Here is a 20,606-nt window from a genome sequence, read left to right on the forward strand (position 1 = left end):
TGGTGACCCCCCAGGTACTTTACCTGCATTTCATTTGATTTGTTTTATTGTCCCATACAAGAATATATCTGGTTTAGGGGTGGTGATGTTGACCGTTTACAAGTTTTCAAACAAAAGGGGATGGGGTGACCCCCTCGGGACTTCCCGTGAATTACATTTCATTTGTTTTATTGTCCCCTACAATAATATATATATATGGTTTAGGGGTGGGGATCTGGACCGTTTACAAGATAATAGCACATTCTCAGATTGAACGGAGTGGGGGTGACCCCCAGGAACTTCCCTTTAATTTTATTTGATTAGTTTTATTGTCCCATACAAGAATATATATGGTTTAGGGGTGGGGATGTTGACTGTTTACAAGTTTTCCAACAAGAGGGGGTGGGGTGACCTCATAGGGACTTCCCTTTTATTTCATTTCATTTGTTTTATTGTCCCCTACAAGAATATATATGGTTTAGGGGTGGGGATGTTGACCGCTTACAAGTTTTCAAGCAAGAGGGGGTGGGGGGACCCCCTCGGGACTTCCCCTTTATTTCATTTCATTTGTTTTATTGTCCCCTACAAGAATAAATATGGTTTAGGGGTGGGGATCTGGACCGTTTACAAGATAATAGCACATTCTCAAATTGAACGGGGTGGGGGTGACCCCCAGGAACTTCCCTTTAATTTCATTTGATTAGTTTAATTGTCCCATGCAAGAATATATATGGTTTAGGGGTGGGGATGTGGACCGTTTACAAGTTTTCAAACCAGAGGGGGTGGGGTGACCCCCTAGGGACTTCCCTTTTATATCATTTCATTTGTTTTATTGTCCCCTACAAGAATATATATGGTTTAGGGGTGGGGATCTGAACCGTTTACAAGATTATAGCACATTCTCAAATTGAACGGGGTGGGGATGACCCCCGGGGACTTCCCTTTAATTTAATTTGATTTGTTTTATCGTCCCATTCAAGAATATATATGGTTTAGGGGTGGGGATCTGGACCGTTTACAAGATAAAAGCATATTCTCAAATTGAAGGGGGTGGGGATGACCCCCCAGGGACTCCCCCTATATTTCATGTGATTTGTTTTATTGTCCTATAATCATTTCTAAAGACTGCATGTATCTATCACTTACAGTTTTCAAGTTATATTCATTTGAAAATTTTAGAAAATAAAATCCCATAGGGTTCTATAGTAAACCCCTCCCTCCTTGCTACCCCACAAAATACCCCTTAATAGACCCCAATGCACAAACTAAAGACTGATGGCTCACCTAGACATATTAGTCTACCATTCTATGAAACCCTAAGTAAATCTGACAAGCGGTTTTGGAGAAACGCCGCGGACAAGTTCATTTTTAAAGTGGCGGAAGAAGAAGAAGAAGAAAAATAATAAGAACTGAGCAAAAACAATAAGTCTCCAAACTTTGTTTGGGAGACTTAATTATGGGGCCATGTCAACGAAGCTGTCCTAGGATTAGGACATGTCTTAGGATGGTCTTAGGACACGTCTTAGTCCTAAGTCAGGTTAACGAAAGTCTCCTAAAATAAAACAAGTCCTAAATTTGGTCTTAAAGTTAGGATATACAAAAAGGTGTTTTAGGATAGTCATAAAGGTTACAATGTCCTAAAACCTAAAACGTAATAAAACAACAAATATGGTTTAAACTCAATACTGAAAATACGAATACAATATTAAACTATCATACTGTTATTAGAAATAAACCAATAAAACAAAATATTTTTCAATTTTTGTCAAAGATTCATTAAATTATTTCGTGCTGCCCTTTATGAAGCCTAAAAAACACTATCATCATAAGCAACTTTTTTGCGACTAACCAAAAACTGTGCAAATTTTAATTTAAATATGGAAAAAACTTATCCTGAATCGATATATGTAATGAAATCGAGTGGACCTAAGGACAAAAAAGTGTGTGTACTAAAATTGTAGCACTAAATTCGCTTTTCACAAAGTTTTGTGACTATATACTTTTGTTTTCGTATTTAATTCATTTACATCTTTTATCATAATTAATAATGTATTTATAAGTATCACGTTAAATCTTGTGCTTTTCTCTGACTGTTTATGACTTCTTTACATTAAATCAATTTGATGTTAGATGTGTACAGATTGATTATTTAGTCTTAGATGCATGATTTTATTTATAAATTGTTAGTGGCTTTGAATTAGCTGCCAGTTAACTAACTACGAGTACTATCAGATCTGTACTTAGTGTCTTTTTATTGTTGGGATGTACAAGTACCCGGCCTCGTCCAGTTGAATTTTTGTCCATCTGATGAGTTAAGCCTTTTTCAACTGATTTTTTTAGTTCGTTCTTATGAAGTACTGTTATACCACTTTCCTAGGTTAAGGGTAGGGTTGGGATCCCGCTAACATGTTTAACGCCGCCACATTATGTATGTGTGTGCCTGTCCCAAGTCAGGAGCCTGTAATTCAGTGGTTGTCGTTTGTTTCTGTGTTACATATTTGTTTTTCGTTCATTTTTTGAACAAAAATAAGGCCGTTAGTTTTCTCGTTTGAATTGTTTTACATTGTCATTTCGGGACCTTTTTAAAGATGACTATGCGGTTTGGACTTTGCTTATTGTTGAAGGCTGTACTACTGTTACCTATAGTTGTTAATTTCTGTGTCATGTTTGTCTCTTGTGTAAGGTTGTCTCATTGGCAATCATACCAGATCTTTTTTTTATATATTGTGTCATATCATTGACAGATAGTCTTGTGTTATATCATTGTCAATGGTACTGTTGTGTCATATCAATATGGTAGATGCCTTCTGTCATATCATTGTGAGTGTTTGTGAAATGTGTCAAATCATTGCACGTTTTTAACCTCAATTTAGCATTTCGCGGTGCTTTTTTTTTTGTTTTAAATAATTAAATCATATCTTTCAGATCTTTTATTCATCGTAAAGTCATACTTGTATCTAATTCGCTAAGAAAGCACGAATGATATAGGAAAAGAATGCACAATCTACCTATATCTTATCATGTTATCAACTATATTCTACAGTCATCACTGTTTACGAATAGAGTTTCATAATGCCTTTGAAATTAGATACAACTATAACATAAAGCGATCAATATGAATATTTGTTATGATATGAAATATATGAATAAGAAAATTGTTTATATGAACATTTATCCGACTACCGGTATATCTACCGGTCCATCATGTCGGCTTTTCTTTAATTCTGCTGTAATATCATCTTGAACTCGAGGTTCTGTTGGATCTACCAAAATATAATATCTTTTAACAGGCTTGCCGTCTCGGCCAATCAAAAATTTCTCAAAATTCCATCTTACGTCTCTTGAGTCTATTGGGCTCCAATTCATGCCAAACATTCCATATGAAGTTGGCTCACAATATTTCTGAAATAAATTAAAAATTTACTAAACATGTAGCTTGAATCAAACAAAATAAACTTTATTTTTTATTTTGTAACTTACAGAGATCAAATTATATATATGTTACAGTAAATAGGTGAAATTAGGAATTACATGTAATTACTAAAATTTAGGAATTACATGTAATCCCCAATGCACCTAGTAAATACATGTAATTCCTGAAACGGCCTAGTTATTACCAGTAATTACTAATTTTAAAATGATTTTTTACACCTATTTACTAACTATTAAAACAATGTTGTAATATGGTCAGCTGAGGAAAAGTTATGGTAATACTAACTATAGAAGATCAGTGATATAGTGAAATTATAATTCACTTTTAGCAGTCAATCTGGATCTATTTTACTAAAAAAAAAGCTGAGAAACTTGCTTGATGAGTTGTGCACTTGCAAGTGAATAATTGGACCTCATTGGATACTTATTCATGTGACCTTCAATTTAACCCCTAGTTGTAGATAGGTTACCAATGTATTCAGATTTAAAATTGAAAGGGTTTCATGGAACCCAGTATATCGCCTACATTTGCTGTTAGTTGCAGGCTCAACAAAAATGGGGGGGGGGGGGGAAATATTAAAATTTTCCTCCATATACTATCTTTTGTCTAGGACTGTAAGAAGTTTTTGTCCAAATTTAGTTAAAATCCAGGATGGTTTATGAAATCTAATACGTGTTTAAGAAAAACTTACATAAAAACTAGTATAAGTTTTTTTTATAAAATACGGAAAAAAATGATTATATTTTTACAAAATTTTCTTCTTGAAAATGATCTTATGATCATAAGCAAGCTTCTGTTCAAGTTTGGGAGAAATCTAGAATAATTTTAGAAAGTTATCAAAATTTTACGAACTTCAAGGGGGTAGGCCTTGGTAACACCAAAATTTTCCTCTCGTTTAATTTTTCTTATATTTGCATCATTGAAAATATGTGCATCATCTGCCAAAGTCTTAAGGAAATTGACCTTTTCATTTTATGTTTAGGGTATATTGAATATGACCAGTTTTGGGGTACCCTACAAACCTCGAAAAGACTAGTAGGTAAAAATCATTGAATGTTTTTGCACATGTTGTCATTAGAAATACCCCTGACTGTAAAATTGCATAGAAGAAACATATTTAAAGTAAATCTGAAACATAATGATAATACAAGAGGGTTTGGATGGGTTTAAATGATTAAAGAATAATGCCCTTAAAAATGAAGATTAGAGAATAACGGGCCAAAAAAAAAAAGGAAATTAGAGAAAAAAGGGGTTAATTTTTTGAAGATTAGAGAAAAAAGGGGTGAAAATTAAATGTTTATAGAATAACAGCCCCCCCCCCCCCCCCCCCCCCCCATTCCAGACCCTCAAACAAATAGCCTGAATTTTAAAAAGAAATAAGTATTTATTCATTGATACGGCGAAAAGTCTTGCCAGCTCAGATAACACATTTTTTTTCAGATTTAGACAGAAAAAAATTGTAGTTTAATTCCTGCAAAAAATTGTTTAAACATTTGTTGGTTATTAATCTTTAAAATCACAAAATTTTGCTTTATCAAATGTCTATCATCAAAATGAGGTTGCGAAGTTGTCTGTAAACTTCTCACAATATTTTTCAATTTTGGATTGATATCATTTGACTCGCATGCTGAAAATGATTTGTAGGGAGTATCAAAACTTTAATAACAACTATTTTCCAGTTTCAATTCACAAACACTACAGAGCATACACTTTCAGTGTGCCTTATATTCTTTAATCCTTAATTAAGTAAGCTCTAAAATACCTACCGTTTACTTTCTTATTTTGTATCTTGATTTATATCTTTAATTTTAAAACAAAAATATCAAGTTAGTAAATAGCTGTAAAAATTACAAAAAAAGTCAGTGAATACCAGTAATCACTGAAACAACTAGTAAATACATGTAATTACTAAATTGTCTAGTAATTACAGGTATTTACTGAAATGTTTAGTAATTACGTGTAATTCCTAATTTCACCTATTTACTGTAACATATATACCATTTCCTAATATAGAAACACATGACTGTATAAACTTGAAGAAGTAAATAATATTGACAGTTAATAATCATAATAATCTGTATTGCAAAATTACACCCATAAGGGCCAAGCAATACAAACAAACAATTATACATTTTAAATACAATGCAATACAATACAATATAATAGAACATTTTTTAAGAGTTCGAATTATATATTGATATATAAAACACAATCATGAGCTTGTCTGAATTATACTTCGCACGCATCAAAAACGAATCTTGTGATATTATTCATGGTAAAGTACTATACGTGTACATGTATAAACTTGTATACCAATTTGAGTTTGCTGTTTTTCGTTATTATTCAAAGACACTATACGCCAGTTCTAAATCTAGAAATAACAAATCCTCCGCATTCATGTTTTCAGTGATAGACAACGATTCAGTGGAATCTAAACTGTTTTCAGTTGTTTTTAAAGATTTATAGCATATTTTTTTACTATGGTATTTGAATTAACATCCGTATATAGTTATATGGTTCCGAGACGTCTATAAATGCACAGAGTTAGCAGCATCTTTCAGTTCCCTGAGTTTCATCACCATTATGATAAGCATGCAAGTCCTTCAATTGAACATCTCGAAATGTGTATACATTTGAGAATATCTTTATTAATAAGAGATAATATAAATTACCTTTAAGTACGTGAAAAGAGGGTCTTGATTTTGCCCATTGACTTCTATCTTTTCTGTTAATGGAAAATTGGGAACAAACCCAAATCCGGGACGGACATGAGTAATTCCATTCATGATTTCTGTTGAGTTTGCGCCAGGTTCTTGCTGTAACAAAAAAAGGTATTACTATCATGAAAAATGTAATCTTGCATCTTTTTGGGATAATTGGTTTATGAATAAAAAAAAATGAAGCTTTCCTTTAACACAAGCATAGAATAGAATAGAATATACTATTCCGAATGAAATGGCCCACAATGGCAACGTGAGATAAAAACATTACACATATTAAACAAATACGAAAGAACAACACTGAGGGAGAGAGTTATTAATTGATAGCATTTATTGACGCTCACAAAAACAAGGATATACATATAATCTTCAAATAATCTACGTCATTTGGTATTTGGAGGATGATTGTCTCATTGTCAATTTAATATATCACATCATCAATATTTTATCTATTTTGCAATCGACCTTTCTACTAATACATGATACAGGTGTGCAGATAACACTTAGCGTATATTATATATTCCTGATATTGTGACAGCGATATTTTCCGCTTTGTTTTATTTCGTGGACATTCAAACTTCATCAATAAGCAACATTTCATCAAAAAGCAAGATACTATTGTTCTCAAAATTGTCAGCTTACATGTTAAGAAGTTAATAAATTTTAATCCTAGCATTGTCTATTTCTTGTTATCGTATATATGTTTTTAATTGTATTATTCGTTTATAGCATTACGTGACAAATGTAAATGAGCAGTTGGATACCAGCGGTCAAGCTGTACGGACGCCGTGCATTTACAGTGACATTCATTGTGTTTAGTATAGAACATTTATTGGAATTACCATTTGTTTTGTCTTTTCGGAATATTTACCGTTGAACTGTTATTGTAATTAATGTATTGCACTATTGAAGAAGTTGTATATAAACCATCGTAAAGCTAAACTTATGTTTGTTTCATCAGTATCCAGTGACTTTTCACCCGAATTCTAAATATAACAGGAACGACGAAAACCCCTGTTGTAATATCCTGCTTCTGTAACGAGCGAACGGTTATGTCAAATTACTGTTAACGTCACGGTTCAATTTGGAGTCCTCTTAGAGGTCCGCGTTTAAGATTTGATTTGAGATAATAACTTTTTAGTGTCTTTATATATTAGCTGTATAAGTGTACTCGGCTCGAAACAGTGGTACTAGCTCATTGAAACTCGCATTACACCTGTTACTTAGCCTTGTACATTTGTACAAATACAACTGATTCTAAACAGTTAATGTCTATAATCCATATACATGTAGGTAGAATTCCACGTACTATCAAACAAATTAAATATAATTGTCCAAACATTACAATGAAGCATATTTGTATTTATTTACCATTTGGATAATTAATGCATATTTATTTTAATTTGTGTATATCTCAAAGCATACGGACTTAAAAAAATAATAATAAATTTGCGACGCTGACAAATTTGATGTGTAAATGAATAGACAGCAGATACCATGTAAAAATGCTGGTATGATACTTTATCTTACCTCCTATACATTTCTAGGAATTTGATTGGTTGAAAGCGTCCTCGTGGAAACCGTGTATATTTAATATTAGGTTAGTTGGGAGGCGGGGCTTATTTCATACACGGTAGTAGTGGTGTTACGTCCCTTTAGAAAAACAAAACAGTACTGAGAAAAATCTTAATGGTTTCAACAGACGAAGAAAGTGATGATAAAGTGAAATAAATTCATAAAACACATTTAAATCTAACAAGTTGTCATTGTTGTTATCTGTTTTTGTAGGATGCAAGGAAGTAGTTTCTTAATCATGTTAATGCTAACTCAGTGTATTGAAGACTTGCTCATTTTGATAGGTCACTAGTCTAAATTTTACACGTTAAGATAGTCGGTAAGATAAATTCGTTACATAGTGTGCTAGTGACCTAATACGGTATATATGGCGTCAGTAAATTCCATATGGGGTAAGAGCGGCACCCCATATGGAATTTACTGACCCCATATATACCGTATTAGGTCACTAGCACACTATGTAACTAATAATATTAGGAGAGAGCCACACACAATATGTTAAGAGAAGTTGCGATAAAGTTTTTTTTTATCATTTTTAAATCTCTTTTAAAAGTTTTATTTTAAGTTGGAAAGAAAATAATATAGCAAATTGTTCGCAGTAATAAGAGTTTATTAAGAGTTTCATATTAAAGGACATTTGGAAGTGTGAATAAATAATTATTAAACTTACATAGTGAAACTGGTTACAAGGAACTCCAATCATCTGAAAGTCCTTGTTGTTTGATTGTAGTGCATTCATTCCATGGTACTGGTACGTGTGCCCTCAGTAGGTAGCCACGTTAACCAACATTACCACTTTTCCTCGATAGTCGGAAAAATTAATGGTCTCATTCATATGAACATTTTTTAGTTGAAAGTCGTACAAAGTAGTATTTTCGCTACTAGGAACATGACAATTGCCCACCCCATTCTCTTGCCCCCGGATTGGGGACAAAATTGTCAGTACAGCAGAGAAAAGTAAACGCCAGTCAGCCATGGCGGACTTGGCTTATGAATCTTCGTGTTACTTTGTTTGGAAGGGTATATATACCCATTATAGGACAGGCAAAGGAAATTTTAAGTTAGACGTTTGTAAAGAGCTTATCATATTTTTGTTTACAATTAACGATATGCGAGTTTTTCGTTTTGTTTACACGTTCACTTTTTTTTTTTTTTTGCTTTTGCTTTTTTTTAATCATGTATTGTCTCTATTAGCTGTCTTTTTACACGCATGTTTATGTCGAGTATTGCACTATATGTGGGTTTCTTCTTTGCCGTTTCTTGTAAAATCAGTCTCTTTTGATTCCTCCCAGTTCTTCGCAAATTAAAGAAAGCATTTAAAACATTCAAAACCATATAGCTAAAAATAAAATAAAATAAAAATGATTTCTGAATTTTAGTATTCGAATTACGTTTGAGAGGGAAAAAATCGGAATAATCAAAATATAATAAATTTGGCCTTTAAAATTATTACTGAAAATATCATGGAGATACAAGAATTATAATATGATAAGTGATTAAAGTTATAATGCAAGGTTATCTAAGTACCTATAACTTCTTCGCTGTATAGTGACTATATTATGTCCCAGATAAACAACTACGGTATGTCAATGTGACTTTCAATGATTCTATGTTACCGAGTGCTTGCTAACCTTCCCAAATATCATTAATGGTTTTCTGATTAACAACACACCCTTGTAATTTTAATCATAAAAAAATGAAGCGATCATTCAGGTCGAGGTTTTGTTGTATTGAAACTATAGCTTTAAAAAGCCGATTTCTAATTTTGAATATACTTTATATTATTCAGTTTTGTCATTCTAGTCCTTTTGCTTTCAAAGATGGTTTTAGATCGAGTATTTCTAATCATCGGTAACGGCGACAGCCAAAGGCCGCCTTTTTCACATGTAAAACCAAGGAGTTCAATGTTCATCTGTGTAATGTGTAATGCATGAACACCGTTGATGTTATCTTCGCACAGTTCTGTTTAAATCAAAAGTACCAAAATCTATGGCTTTTTTCTAAAACATTTCAACTTGTTTTTTTTCAGTAAATAATAATATTATGATACAAAATGACTGGTGTTGATACGTCACAAATATAATTGAATTTGTAAGCCAGGATTTACAAAAACTTTTAAAACGCGTCAATTTTTAGAACTTCATAAGACAAATCAAGTTTTGAACATTAATACAAGAATCAGGTTTCAGATTTTCAAAAGAATTTAGGTTGACCAGTATATTTTTTCAAGTTAATAGTAATGATAAAACAGAACACTATGGGTACCAATCTGCTCCATCACCCTCTCGGCTATGTGTTATTTAATTTATTACACTGAATGTCCTATCATTATTGTCTCATACTTTTGTTTTTTAAATATAAAATTTTAAGTATTTTACCATGACGTAACTAACAATTTTACAGATATTTAGAAAAATAAACAGAAGGTTTTTATATTTTGAGATTCTGTGAAAAAATTCTGAGAGAAAACGTAGAACTTGAGCATTGTAATTAATTATTTGGTGTTAGTTCAATTCATTGTCCTTTAAATTATCGATTTATTATTTGTTTATACACGAGGGTGACATTTAAAAACATTGTCTCCCGCTCAGCCCTCGTATAAGCCAATCAAAATCTGAAATTGTAATGTGAATTATAATAATATCAGATTATTACATGGCATTTTTCATATCGCATGTATTTTCAGCCCTAGGTTCAATTTCAGCCCAAGAGCCGCATGACTCGAGGGCTGATATTGACCGAGGGCTGATAATATACGCGATATGAAAAATGACATGTTATGATCTTTTTATCATATGCTTCACCAGTACAGAAAAATAACAGATTCATATATTGATCCTTTTGCGTGGTATCCGAAAAGCAGTTAAAAGTAAAAAGTTCACGGACGTCGGATCCAAAATTTTATACATTCAATATGAAATCTTTCTTTCATATGCCTCAACAGAGAAAAAAACACATTTTAATATGGACGAATCGACAAAAAAATAATTCAACAATATACATAATGAACATTGTTTGGAAAAATCAACTTTTTTAAAGTAACTTTCTAAATTATGTTTCAGAAAAACTTTAAAATATGCATAGATTTAATACATGTTTTTTAAATTTTATTTTATTATTTTACACAATATACTTTCCAGTATTCAAAAAATTGTTTTGTACACTACTTTGTAATGTTTTTCACTGAAAACGTAGCATTGAGGTGTATTTTCCGGAATTTGCTGAGTATCACCGGAGTGCCATGTGATAACGTTACGGAAAGGCATGTGTTAACAATCGAAGCATATGATAAACTTTTCATATCAGCCCGTTAAGCACCAATTCGAAAAATATGGAAAATACTTTAATTTAATGCTATTATCATACGGTAAAATTCATATGTTATTTAGTCTAAGTATATGATAACATGTTTTATTCGAGGTCAACAATATCGATCGATAAAGTCTTATTTCGTTTTTGATGTTTTATATTTTGAGACATTTTAAGTATTGAGTGATATGCATATGTGTTTATCATCTACACGTATATATGAGCTGATAAATTGGCATTTTATAATCATTTGCGTGCATAAGATATTTTAATTCGTGTTCAAACAGTAAAGGATCGACACAAAAATCCATAAAACTTAAAGAATCAATTTACTGTTGACTTTTTATATATATGTTTTCCCCTCTTGAACATACTCGTCAAACAAAACGATATTACTCGGTATCCTTTTCACTAGAAATACACAAGTCAAATGGTGAAATAAAGGTAAACGGGTAAGAAATATTCAGTTAAATTTATATGTTGAAATAAATATATAATTATTGAAATTTGTTTAAATGAAAAAAATGTTTTTAGAATTTTTTTACATCGTTAAAAATCTATATTTTCTTAAAATTAACTGTATGGAATGAAAAAATACACTGTTAATACTTTAACAAAACATGTTTAACCCCGCCGCATTTTTGTACCCGTCCAAAGTCAGGAGCCTCTGGTCTTTCAGGTTTGTATATTTCTAATTTTAGTTCATTTATATGTTTTGGAGTTTAGTGTGACGTCCGTTTCACTGAACTAGTACACCATTTTATTAATGGGCCAGCTTAGGACCACCTCTGGGTGCGGGATTTTCTATCTGCGTTGAAGACCCATTGGTGGTCTTCGGCTGTTGTGTGCTCTTTGGTAGGGTTTTTGTCTCTTTGACATATTCCCCATTGTCAATCTCAATTTTATTCAATAACCTGAATTTAAAGAAACAGTCTTCAACAGAAAGTCCTGTTACTATTTTTTTTTTATAGAAATTGAAAGGTCAAAGAATTTTTGTTGTAGTATTGCGTCAACCAAAAGTTTGTTGTATCACCGTCGTCTCTCAAAAGCTCTTTGTGTCAACGTCGTTTCCAACAAAAAAACATCGTAGCATCTCCATCGTCCCACAAATATTTGTTGCACGATTACCGTCCTCTAAAACATCGTCCCACAAAAGTTCGTTGCATCACCATCGTCTCCCGGAAGGTTTGTGGCATAACCATCGTCCCCCAAAAACTCGTTACATAACCATCATCTCATAAGAGTGCACAGCATCACCATATTACCACAAAATTGCAATGCATCAACATTGTCCCCCAAAAGTTCATTGCACGATTACGTCCTCGAAAATATCGCAGCATCAACATCGTCCCCAAAAAGTTCAATGCATCACAAATTCAATCGTGCCCAACAGTTTGTTACATCTCCTTTATGTCTCAAAAGTTGTTACATCACTATAAACACATAAGAATTTGTTGCATCACCATCGCCTTCTTATAATTTGTTGTTACACACATTTGCCCTAAAAGTTCGTTAAATTACTATCGTCCCCTGAGTTCTTTACATTACCGTATCGTCCCCTAAAAGATCGTTACATTACTATCGTCCCATAAGAATTCGTTGCACCACCATCGTCTTACAAAAATAAGTTGCATCACAATCGGGCCCAAAAAGTTCCTTGCGTCACCATCGGCCCCAAAGGTCCGCTATATCACAATCGTGCCCTAAAAAGTAAGTTGCAATACAGTCGTCGCCCAAAACTTCGGTGCATCGCCGTCGTCTCAAAAATATTCGTTCTTCTTCTTCCAATAATTTGCATACCACCTCTGGTGTATTATCGCAAATGAATATTTTCACATGCCCAAAAGAAACATCGTTCCAACATACTATATATAAAAATTCGGTTAAAAGCCATCGTGGTGTTATATACAATTAAAACTGAAATATCTAACATGAAGCAGGTGTCTGGAGGCTGTCTTTGAATCCTTCCAAAGTGGAAGCTGTGACGACAGCAGATGGTTGTTCATTCCACAGGCGAATTGCAGATGGAAAAAAATGATTGCATCACCATCGCCTCCAAAAGGTTTTATGAATGAATAACCGTCTTCCAAAAAAAGATTTACGAATCACTTTCGTCCCAATAAAATTCTTTGAATCAGCTTCGTGCTCAAAGTCTGTTTGGCGTTATATTGCTCAAAAACCAGTCACATGACCTAGATACGATATGATGACATACAGGGTGTAAGAAAAATGATGTAAACGGCTAACACTTGTTAAAACTATTGACAAGAAAATTCACCGTCATAAAAATTTAATGCAAGTTATAACATTCGGGAGTTTCTTACTGCATTGAAGACCCAATGGTGGCCCTCGGCTGTTGTCTGCTATATGGTCGGGTTGTTGTCTCTTTGACACATTCCCCATTTCCGTTCTCAATTTAATTGTATATTATAGTCTGCTTATATATAGTAATGATTTGTTTTTCAGATCACAAGACAAGAATAAAATGGCCTCGGGTAAGTAAAAACATAATTGCTTTCTCTAAACACAGAAAAGAGAGCAAAAGGCAAAAGATGAATACATCTCATACTCAAAAACAACGGGACAATATTTCCAGACCTCATTTTCAGCAGTTATCCGTGAGCAACTATGATGCTTCCTGTATTTGATAGCAATAAGAACATGTTATATTACTGTCTATTACACCAATGAACTAAAAACAAATATGGCAAGAAGCAACATAGATAAACGCAAGAGTAATATACCGCTGTTCAAAAGTCATAAATCAATTGAGAGAAAACAAATCCGGATTACAAACTAAAACTGAGGGAAACACCAAAAATAAGTGAAAAACAACGAAACAACAGAAATACTAAAGTACAACAACAACACAAAAAAAAACTACAATGCAACACACAAAGAACAAAACTAAAAGAAGACAATTACAATTTTCCTGACTTGGTACAGGTCATTTTTAGAAGAAAACATGGTTGGTTGAACCTGGTTTTGTGGCTATCCAAACCTCCCACTTTTATGGCAATTATATAACACTAAAATGACATAATCACATTACAGGACTACAATACAAATAAATGCGTGTTTCGTCCACATAAGACTCACCTGTGCACTCATGTCAAAATAGTAAAGAAACCAAACAAAGATGAAGTGCATTGATGACCCAAATTCAAACAAGAATGTGTCCACAGAACACGGATGCCCCACTCGCACTATCATTTTCTATGTCCGGTGGACCCTGAAATAGGGATAACCATATAATTTGGCATTTAAATTAAAAGATCATATCACAAGGAACATGTGTAATAAGTTTCAAGTTGATTGGACTTCAACTTCCTCAAAAACTACCTTGACCAAAAACTTTAACTTGAAACTTGCACTTTCATTTTCTATGTTCATTGGACCGTGAAATTGGGGTCTTGGTGTCAAAAATCTTATTTGGCATAAGAATTATAAAGATCATATCATAGGGAACATGTATACTAAGTTTGAAGTTGATTGGACGGATGCACAGACGGACGGACGAACGGACAAACGAACAGACGGACGCACAGACTAGAAAACATAATGCCCCTCTACTATCGTAGGTGGAGCATAAAAAGTTGTGCCAAATACGACTTAGGTTATCTGCCTGGGATAAGAAATTACTAGAGTATTTAGAATATAATTCAAACTTTTGAAAACAGTAAAATTATCAAAATGATCATATATAATTGGTATACATGTCAACACAGATTAAAAACGAACACTTAAAAAACAACCTAAGTCAGCACACAAAAAAACAGCACAACAGAGCCATGCATTGTATGATCGACACACAAACGTAACGTCACAGGTAAATTTCTGAAAAAAAATTAGAAAAAATGATAGGATACAGTTCAAGATAAGGTTTGCAATAATATATTCTATTATAATATTATTGTGTTAGTAGTAAGAAAATTTTATTGTATTATCTAGCTTTGTTGGTACTTCTTCTAAATCAAACTGTAAACCAAATACATCGTGTAATAGTAGTTGCCCCAACATTTAATATTATAAATGAACTTAGTGATTAATTATCCTTCACACACGAACAGAAATTATAGTTAGAATAACAACTACAAACGATAAGATATTTAACAATATCCGATCAGTATAACAAATAAAACATAAACACGGTTTTAAAGCAATGCGAATTGACATTCAGCAAAACAGTCACAATCGGGAATAGGTCATGTCATTTTTAATTTTCCCTCCTAATAACTTTGTTGGATCAGTTTCTGTGTAAGGAGCACACTCCTGTATATGAAGCCCGTATAGTGTGTCATGATCCGTAAAATTTGACATTGAATCAATTATTTTTTTATCTCAAATCTCTTCAAATAGCTTTGTTGAAGGGTTGTCTCATTGGCAACCACAACAAATCTGTTTTCGTAAATTTTAAAACGTTTTCATCCACCCGTGGACATTGGTTCCAACCGATAAGTAAATTTTGACCAAGATCCTCTTCAAACATTATGAAGTCCCAGACCCTTGGTGAGTTGTCTAAGTAATTCTTATCAAGTTATGCTGGCAAGAATGGTATGAGACGACAGGTATTGTTTTTTATGGATAAAATATCTGTAAAATATCTTACAGATAGTTCTGATTACCAATTGGAGGACGAACTGGTACAAGAATTGTTTTCTAAACAGTTTATCGGTGATATGTCAAGAAAAATTGTCGGTATTCAAAATGTTGTTCAGAAGTTTATCGAAACAAATACTATGTCTGATGATGAGAAGAAATCTCTTCTAGAAAAGAAGGTTGCTGACATCAAATTTAGTAAGCTGATAAAGGTTGTTACTAAACACTGCGAAAACAACAATATTCAGGTTTTGAAGAGTTTCATTTGCGCACTTGAAGAAACTAAGAATAGTGAACTAGCAAAACAGCTGACCTTGGTGTATGATGAACGGGTAAGATCTCAATTCTGATGATTAATCAGTTCACGTTATTAACGAACCCATATATCTAAACTATATATTTTGTCACATGTTTCATTGTTAATGCATCTCTGTTTGCAATGAAATTGTAAACTACAGCAACAAATCTCCATTTGAATGCGTGCTTTTGGCATCGAAAAAAGACCGTACTACGCCGAGTGACCGATATTTATTTATGATTAGTCGAAAAGATAATAATAATAAACTAGACGTATTAATTTTAGTGTTTTTTTACTAAAAAAAAATGAGTACTGAAAGAAAGGAACAACAGATATAAATTGTCCTACATATTGGGATAAAACGCAAAACCAAATGAGTCTTAAGGGCACAAATATTTCAAGTTGTTCTTTTAAAAACGTCAAAGTTTACAAGAATACTTCTCACAATCTGTCATTCTAGAGCGTATCTTGTGAACATAGATATATCTGTTATGATAATTTCTTGATAAAGTGTTTCTATTGACCTTGAAGCTATGGCATCAAATGTTAAAGTCATTTCTGCAAATGTTTTATGGCCATCACCATGATTTAGTCAAAATGTATGAGATATCCTTTGCTTTACTTTAAGTTGTTTTCAGTGAATTCAGTATACTTATTTGTAATTTTCGTATCAGTCTCATACATGAAACCTAGCTGCGGAACCGTGGTCCTTTTGATATTTATTGACATTTTACGGACTATCTAAGGTACGCGAACTGTCGAAAAATTTATGATTCGCAAATTGTTAAATAAAAAGGACCTTATGAGCTACGGTTCCGGTGCTACACCGAAACTCGCATTTCTCACATTTCAATTTTGATTAGAACACAACATAAGTATTCTGTACAATTTTCCTTTTCAATTGAACTTTTTTTTTATTTGTTAGGTGAATTCCCTTTCAATTCTGAATCGATTATCAAAGGAAAAATCGTTGGTGGGCAACCTAAAAAATGAAATAAAGCGTCTCCAACTCACATTAGAGGACAGAGAATACGAGTTACAAAAACTAAAACAGGACAAAAAAAGATTAGCTGAGAACCTGAAGACCACTGAAAGCGATCAAAAACAAGCTATGCGGCTTCTAAGAAAAGAGTTGCAAGGCAAAATTTCTATAAAAGACGAATATATTTGAGCAGTTGGAAAGGAGTTGGAAGATCTTTCCCAGAAGAGGGACGATCTTGAAAAAGAAGTTGATACCAAGTCACTTGTCATTGAAAAGAGAGAAAGTGAATTACAAAGGAAAGAGAAGGAACTACAAATGACCATTAAAGAAAGCAATCACATCAGTGGCGAGATTCAAAGAATGAAAGAAAATTTTGTTTACGCTATTGGCGAAGAAAAGGAACAACTTACAAAAGAGATAGAAAAGCTCGAAGATAGAATTGCAGAGAAAGAAAGTACAATTCTCAATCTTCGAAGAAATCAGACTCTAACAAGAGGAGAAATTGAAGAAGAATTGAAAAATATAATGGGTGGTCAGGAAAGGAAAATCGATGAACAGATTGCAACTATTCAGAACCAAAATGAAAATATACGCCAACAAAATGAAAAGATTGACGTTTTAACCAATGCTGTTATGAAACTAGTTAATCATATTGAGAAAAAACAGTGACTCGTACTATTGGTAGGTATGATTGCCAATCCGACAACTCTCAACTAGAGAAGCCTATACATATGATTATATAATAGATTACAATAAGAAACTATTCAGTTATTATCAGTTTTGCAATTTATTGTAAGAACTTCCAACTTTGACTCATAGGAAATAAAAAACGATATGATTTAAATCATAAATCAGATAGTATCGAATTCATAACAGTGTGGCTATGGACATTGATTGGCGCACTTTAATATCCCATTGACTGGGACAGATTAGGTGAACGATCGTTTATAACGCCCATTGCTCACGACGTCCTTAATATAAACATTTAAACCGTGGGGTCACCAAAGGTTCTCAACGCCTATATAAAATAATTCGAAATACTAATCAGGAATTTGTGTTTTGATTTATATTGATTAATTAAACGTCCTTTACTTGTGTTTTTGTTATGTTTCGACAATCAATTTTCATAATAAGATATCGCAAAGCCATGTTCTTTCAGAAAAAAGAATGACTTACTGAATGCATGTATTGATTGATTATCTTTTTCGGATTTAACAATTGCGATTGTCGAGTTATGTAATCTTTTAACTTTTATCTGGTCTAATTTTATTTTAGAACGAATGCATAATCCACTTTCAAAAGTTGTGCAAATACGAAACATAAAGACAAAATATACTTCTGCCCTGTCTTTTTCGTACTTGAAAGTTATTGGATAGTAAGAAAGCTATTTGGATTAAACCTTGTGAAATTTGCATGCATTTACGTTATTGTATTGGCAAAATGTATCATTTGGTGTATATAGGAAACTTAAACCGTTCTGCTATACTGCTACTATACTTGTGAAAAACACTTGGCAACAGAAACGCATTCATCTTATCTATATAAAAAAATCGACCCAATTTACATAGAAATGGACGTCTTCGTGCATTTGTGATCGCAAATAAAATATGTTCCGGACCTTATGAGTATTTGGACCATACGTGTATGGTTAGACCATACTAGTATACCCTTATGGTCATGATATATGCGTATGGTCCAAATACTCATATGGTCCGGAACACATACATGATATTCTGTGCGTTGTCGGTCGTCTATTAATTTTTTTCTTTTGTTGATGGATTTGACGTCTTTCTGTGAGTGATTATTTGTTCATGACTTGAAACTTACTTGCAAATAATTTAAAAAACAAGACTTGATTTATAAAAATGTCCAAAAAAACCATGATTTTTTTTTAAACATACATCACATCCATTGCAAAAGGCTAAAATTCGCCAGGTCTTTAATTTCAACTAAGTGAGTTGACTAAATTAATGTTGCGGACCATTTTCCAATTTCCATGCGGTATCCCTATTTTTTTTCTCGCTCATCTTTTATGTTTGTTTTTTTTTCATCCCAAGACCTCTTGGAGCTTTCATTCTATAAAGTGTGTATTTTGCTAATGGTCGAAGGCCATACGGGGACCTATAGCTTGATAACGCCTGTTGGTCCCTGGAAAGAATGTGTCTGATTGTCTATCACACTTCATATTCTTATTTTAACATGCAGTTATATCTATGATAAGAATGAAAATTGAATTGTCATTGAGACAAAAACCCAACCAAAGAGCAAAAAAAAAAAGAAAAAAAAAAGCCCAAGGTAACATGTAGATCTTTCGTATCAAGGGAATTGCTATAAATATATTTATTTCAGGTTAATAGTATTAGGCCATATTCAAGTTATAAAATAGATCTTGTCGTCAACTTTTGCAACCAGCTTCTATGTTTCTATAATGCACTGTTCATCTTTTTTGGGCTTCGACTTTTCCATTGGACAGACAATTTTGTTTTCGACTGTTTTAAAAAGATGCATTTTTTTACAAAATCATACAAGTAAGGAGTCTCTGGCCTTTGGTAGTGTTGTATGTTAATTAATGTTTGTTTATTTATTTAGGAAATAAGTATGACGTACATTTTCACTGAACTAGGACACTTTTTATAATAGTTTTTCGATATCGCTAGGGCAAAAATAATCACGAATATAATGCCTACCCATGCATTGAAAAAAACGGGTATAAACTACACAGTGCAGCTTCCAACAAGAATACAAGATTTATTGATTTTCAAAATGCGACCAAAATTAAAAATTTGCTCGCAGCGGAAAAAAATCAACAGTTTGATTTTCATTGAAATAAAATAATTGTTATGATTTACACACCGTTACTTTTTCCAATATAAATATTCGAACTATTTTGTTTGTTGTTTCCTTTATAAATTTACATCATTTTTAAAAAGACCACGCGTCTTCGATATTTAGAAGACTATAAAAGCGATGTTCATTATCTTTCTTCTGCTTAAGTTTAATTTAGTTATTTTGTGTCATAATTGCCATCTCGTATGTTTTAAATTTGAATAAAGAAGATTCAGGTTGTCTTATACGTCAATGATACACACAAAAAAACACGATAACAAATAAAATAAGGTGCAACATTCATTCTCCATGAAAAGAATACATCACATGGATGTAATTTTTGTAAGAAAAATACCAATTTCGTGAGAAGTTGTGTGTTGGACTTGAAGAGCCAAGGCAAACTGACAAAAATCTGAATGAACGAATCGATTTATGGTATATAAAAAAAAAAAAAAGCCCACATGGTTAGCATTGAATAAATACAAGGCCACTCTTAAATGATCACAACGTAGAAGTTTTTGTTCTCTTAATCAATAAGATATTTTCTGAAATAACGCGGGTCCCTATTAACTTAAAAGTGTTTTGGGTTTTTTTTTACCATGAATAAACTTTTTTTTTATTATTATTTATTGATATCAGCTCTGGACATTAATATTCTTAAAAGTGAAACTGTTGTAAGTGATGGTATAACAATTATTTAAAATAAATTCCTTAAATGATTTGTGAAAAGAAAGTTTCATTTTATGTATCAAAATTTGTAACAAATGATTATTTAAATCCCCACTTGAAGGCCTCCGATAGACTGAGTGAGCATAAAATCATCGCCCACGACAAACAAGTTAAAGGTAAACTTTTCAGTACAATTACTAATAAACGTTTTACTGT

At 32.7% G+C, this 20,606-nt stretch overlaps 2 protein-coding genes across 2 annotated transcripts; one reads left to right on the forward strand and one right to left on the reverse strand.

The window, feature by feature from the left end:
• Window positions 1-2,896: 2,896 nt before the first annotated feature.
• LOC143064312 (glutathione peroxidase-like) lies at window positions 2,897-8,707 on the reverse strand. The gene is made up of 3 exons (XM_076237056.1): window positions 8,378-8,707; window positions 6,085-6,228; window positions 2,897-3,381 (listed from the first exon to the last, which is right to left on the reverse strand). Exons 1-3 carry the CDS (start codon window positions 8,444-8,446, stop codon window positions 3,151-3,153), a joined length of 444 nt encoding a protein of 147 aa, XP_076093171.1. The 5' UTR covers window positions 8,447-8,707; the 3' UTR covers window positions 2,897-3,150.
• A 2,700-nt stretch (window positions 8,708-11,407) lies between these two features.
• Window positions 11,408-18,307, forward strand: LOC143064313 (uncharacterized). The gene is made up of 4 exons (XM_076237057.1): window positions 11,408-11,468; window positions 13,483-13,511; window positions 15,628-15,947; window positions 16,839-18,307. The coding sequence occupies exons 2-4, from the start codon at window positions 13,502-13,504 to the stop codon at window positions 17,082-17,084; spliced, it is 576 nt and encodes a 191-aa protein (XP_076093172.1). The 5' UTR covers window positions 11,408-11,468; window positions 13,483-13,501; the 3' UTR covers window positions 17,085-18,307.
• The last annotated feature ends 2,299 nt before the right edge of the window (window positions 18,308-20,606 follow it).

The sequence above is a fragment of the Mytilus galloprovincialis genome, chromosome 2 (assembly GCF_965363235.1).
Source record: "Mytilus galloprovincialis chromosome 2, xbMytGall1.hap1.1, whole genome shotgun sequence".
In the NCBI taxonomy this organism is placed as follows: Eukaryota; Metazoa; Mollusca; class Bivalvia; order Mytilida; family Mytilidae; genus Mytilus; species Mytilus galloprovincialis.